The sequence below is a fragment of the Rhinopithecus bieti genome, unplaced genomic scaffold (genome assembly GCF_001698545.2).
Source record: "Rhinopithecus bieti isolate Rb0 unplaced genomic scaffold, ASM169854v2 scaffold_72161, whole genome shotgun sequence".
In the NCBI taxonomy this organism is placed as follows: Eukaryota; Metazoa; Chordata; class Mammalia; order Primates; family Cercopithecidae; genus Rhinopithecus; species Rhinopithecus bieti.
In genome coordinates this window covers 2,761,020-2,764,918 of record NW_016828382.1, presented here as the reverse complement: position 1 = coordinate 2,764,918, position 3,899 = coordinate 2,761,020, and the positions used below count along the sequence as shown (strand labels likewise).

The 3,899-nt window shown below is 34.6% G+C and overlaps 1 protein-coding gene across 2 annotated transcripts in view; it reads right to left on the bottom strand.

Annotated features, from left to right (window-relative positions):
• Positions 1 to 258: 258 nt before the first annotated feature.
• MED21 (mediator complex subunit 21) overlaps positions 259 to 3,899 on the bottom strand; it is an 11,568-nt gene continuing 7,927 nt past the window's right edge. For both annotated transcript variants that reach the window (XM_017864521.1, XM_017864520.1), the window contains exons 2-4: positions 3,493 to 3,607; positions 2,560 to 2,660; positions 259 to 1,720 (exon numbers count right to left, since the gene is read on the bottom strand). In XM_017864521.1, coding sequence (XP_017720010.1) covers positions 1,544 to 1,720; positions 2,560 to 2,660; positions 3,493 to 3,607 — 393 coding nt within the window. In that variant the 3' untranslated portion in view covers positions 259 to 1,543. The remainder of the gene's footprint in view (positions 1,721 to 2,559; positions 2,661 to 3,492; positions 3,608 to 3,899) is intronic.

Genomic DNA, 3,899 nt, shown 5'->3' with positions numbered 1-3,899 from the left:
AAGAAGGGAAATCTTTTTAGAAGCTTTTTTCTTAGAATTTTTTTTAGAAAAAAACTTCCCTTGACAATTCTTTTAGAGCAAGTTTACTAGTGATAAATCCTGTTAGTTCTCTTTCATTTGAAATGTGTCTTGACCTTTTCTTTTATTTGTACCTTTTGACTCCTTTATAACACTTAGGTACTTTGAAAAAGTTTTCTGATCAAATCTTCTCTCCCCCCAAAACTATAATGAAGAGTACAGATTTATGCCAAATGTCTGTGATAGCAAAGTGTTTTTAATAAACATCAATGAAAATACACAGTTAAAAGTTCAAAAAATTTCTATGACTAGCCAATAAATTGCTGCAACTTTTACAGCTAATGCTGGTGTTCCTGAAATTTGAAACATAGTACTTTTCAAGAACTGTGGACAAGTTTGATTATGACAAAAATAACAGGCAGAGTGCTCTATTGTTTTTGTTTTCTCCTGAAACTTAAAACTCTGAATAGCAACAGACTGCAGCAAATGTAGCTCAGGATATTCTGAAAAATACAGCCCCAGGAGATGGCCAGTTAAAATGTGGACCACATTTCAATTCCACCTTTCCAATGGAGATAATCAGTAGACTCAAAGAGATCCAAGGGTTGGATGAGTAACCATAGTTGAAAATGCTGACACAAAGTATTATTTGGCAACAATAAAATGAGGTGAAATGGTGCCAAGTAACTGATGTAGTGGAAGTTATGTTCTGGTCTGACTAGAATACAGCAATAAAAGTTGAGAGGTTAATAAGGATAAAAGACAGAACCTTCAGATAAATGAAGAGAATGAGAAAGAACTGATTCAAAAAACATACTTCATTGTGATGACAAGCAAATTAAGGAGAAGGTGAAAAGAAATAGGAAAAATAGTTCAGGATGTAGAAAAATTTTTTCACAACAGCAAGGAAATTCTCTTGACAGATAAATTTCTTGGTAAAATAAACATGGAGATGAACTAGAACAGGTATGAGGTTCTGGAAGAAGAAACATTTGCATAAATGTGACTTTCTTATCCAGCCACACTAACTCTATTTCTTAAAAGCAATACAATTTCTAAAACTTTCTTGTTCAAAGCTCAGATTTACACAATGCCACCTCTAAGAGGCAGAACAGTAGCCTAAACTAAAATGTTCCTTATGTCTGTTCTTACTATCTTCTCCTCTGGCTTGAGAGATGTTTTGATTTGCAAAAGTACTGGCCAATACAACAAAATAAAGACATAAATTAAGTCATAATAGAATTTTACATGTTTCCTTATATTATGTTCATTAATGCATTACCTGCCTTAGTAATTTCACTCAGTTAAAAAATGAGTATGATGGTTTAAAGCTGGTTCAGTCATGATTTTATAAGCTTATTTATCAAGAGTGAAAATAGAAGACTATTAAAAATAGCTAAAAAGGTAACGTATCATAGTGTTTAATGTTTCTGTAATTGTTGATAAGGCTTGTATCTAAGTCTGATGCAGAATTATTAATGGCACTCAAATAGTTCTTTTCTCAGCCACATAGTATCCACTGGTGCTATGAATCTGGAAGAGACTGGCTATGGGTACCACTTCTTGTCTTCAGTTGTGACTGTGCAATATCAGCAAGTGCGCTTTGTATCTTTTCCAGAAGCATGTCTCCTCGATAAACAACATCCTCCAGACATGTAGCAGCTTCATGGTTTTCTTCTTCTAGCTTATATAAGCTAGCAGCCTTTGTAAAACACAAATTTTAAAATCTTTAGAGTTTAGAAGGAGAGAAGCTGTCGCAGATGTACTTATTTTTAAATCTGGATGACTTTGCAATCATTGTGATATATTTTCAGTAAAAAAATTCTAAAAATCAGGTAACTTTTAAGAATTTTCCCCAGGTGAATTATTAAAAAGAAAGACTTTTCAATTAGAGATCTCTAGATATCTGTAAGTAACTCCCTTTCACACTACGTTTGGACACCATTATTCTACTCCACATCTAGAATGCCACCCTCCTCTCATTCTTCACTAGGAAAAGAGACAAAATTGAGGAAAATAAGAGGTTTTCTTATCAGGGAAAATTGAATATTATAACAAAAGGTGCTATGATTTGAATGTGTCCCCTCCAAAATTCATACATTAAAATCTAATCCCCAATGTGATGGTATTAAGAGGGGGAGGGGCCTTTAAGAGGATATTAAGTCATGAAGGCAGAGCTCTCATAGATGGAATTAGTACCCTTAAAATATGGCTTGAGGTTGAAGAGGGAGCTCTTGCTCTTTTGCCCTTCTGCCTTCGGCCATGTGAGGAAACAGGAAGAAGATCCTCAACATGGTCCTAAACATGGTACCATGTTTAATAAAAATTCATTAGTCATGCACAATGAGTAATAAATGCCTTGATCTTGGACTTCCCAGACTCCAGCACTGTGAGAAAATAAATTTTTGTTCTTTATAAATCACTGTCTCAGGTATGTTGTTATAGCAGCACAAATGGACACAGACAAAAGGTATTAAATCTACCTCCTTTAATTCAAAATTCTCTATTACTGGTAAAATTCTCAAAGGAATAGAGGCTTACCTGTAAAGCAGCTGTAGATTCTTCACTGGGTAAGGAATCTATCAAAACATCAATGTCTTTTGCTGTTCGTGCAATCAGTGCTGCAAAAAGCTGGGCATACTCTAGAGATAAAGATACTGCTAGATTAGGATATTAGAAAACCTCAAGTTTTCAGAAACAAATTTTAAGTTCATGAAACCAGAAACTTCATATAGCTTTTTCTGCCCTAAGATTCTAATGATTCGGCCAGGCATGGTGGCTCACACCTGTAATCCTGGGACTTTGGGAGGCCAAGGCGGGCGGATCACAAGGTCAGGAGTTTGAGACCAGCCTGACCAACATGGTGAAATCCCATCTCTACTAAAAATACAAAAATTAGCCAGGTGTGGTGGCATGTGCCTGTAATACCAGCTACTCAGGAGGCTGAGGCAGAAGAATCCCTTGAACCTGGGAGGAGAAAGTTGCAGTGAGCCAAGACTGGCATCACTGCACTCCAGCCTGAGTGACAGAGCGAAACTCCGTCTCAAAAAAAAAAAAAAAAAAAAAAAAAGATTCTAATGAGTCTAATGATTAAATACACACCAATCCTGTTATACATTTAGCTCAAATTGGGAATTAAGCATAATGTATGTCATTTCATTTATCATGACAATATAGTGGTCACTTGAATAAAGAAATTTATAAATGGGATGCCTTCCTTGTTAAGGTCCCTCACTCAGCTAAATTAATACAAATTCTCCTCTAAAGGAGTAACAATGTATTATCTGACATGAACCAGAATTATGAGATGTTAGGTGAATTGACTAAGTTTTTTACAACAAACAAAACTTGCAATATCCTCAAGTAACAATATTTTTAGAAACAAAATAAGCTGAATTTCTCAAGAAATCTAATTTTAAAGGATAACAAAAAATGTGAGAGTCAAAATAAGAGAAGCTAAGAAAATCTGTTTACCTTCTGTAGGGTTAGCAGGCTGGTCTTTGTTAATTGCTGTCTGAATATTACTGAAAGAGGCGGGAGGACCACATTGCTGCAATACTCCAATGGCATTACAAAACTGATCTGCAAGCTTAGGCCAAAGAAAACATGTTGAGGTTAGAAAGGACTTATCAGTTTTAAGGACTTTATTGGTAACAACAACAACAATAAGTTTCTGTAATGATAATCTCTGAGCAAGGGAATAAAACAGAAAGGAGTAATTGTTGATAAAATAAGCCAGTTATTATTAACGTTGATTACATGTTTTAATTCTGCAAAGAAACTAAGTTTGGTATCAATCTAGGTGAAGTTAAATTTGATATAAATCTAGTTGGAACAGTTGAAATACAAAACAATCTTTCTTTTTTTTTTTTTTTTTTTTT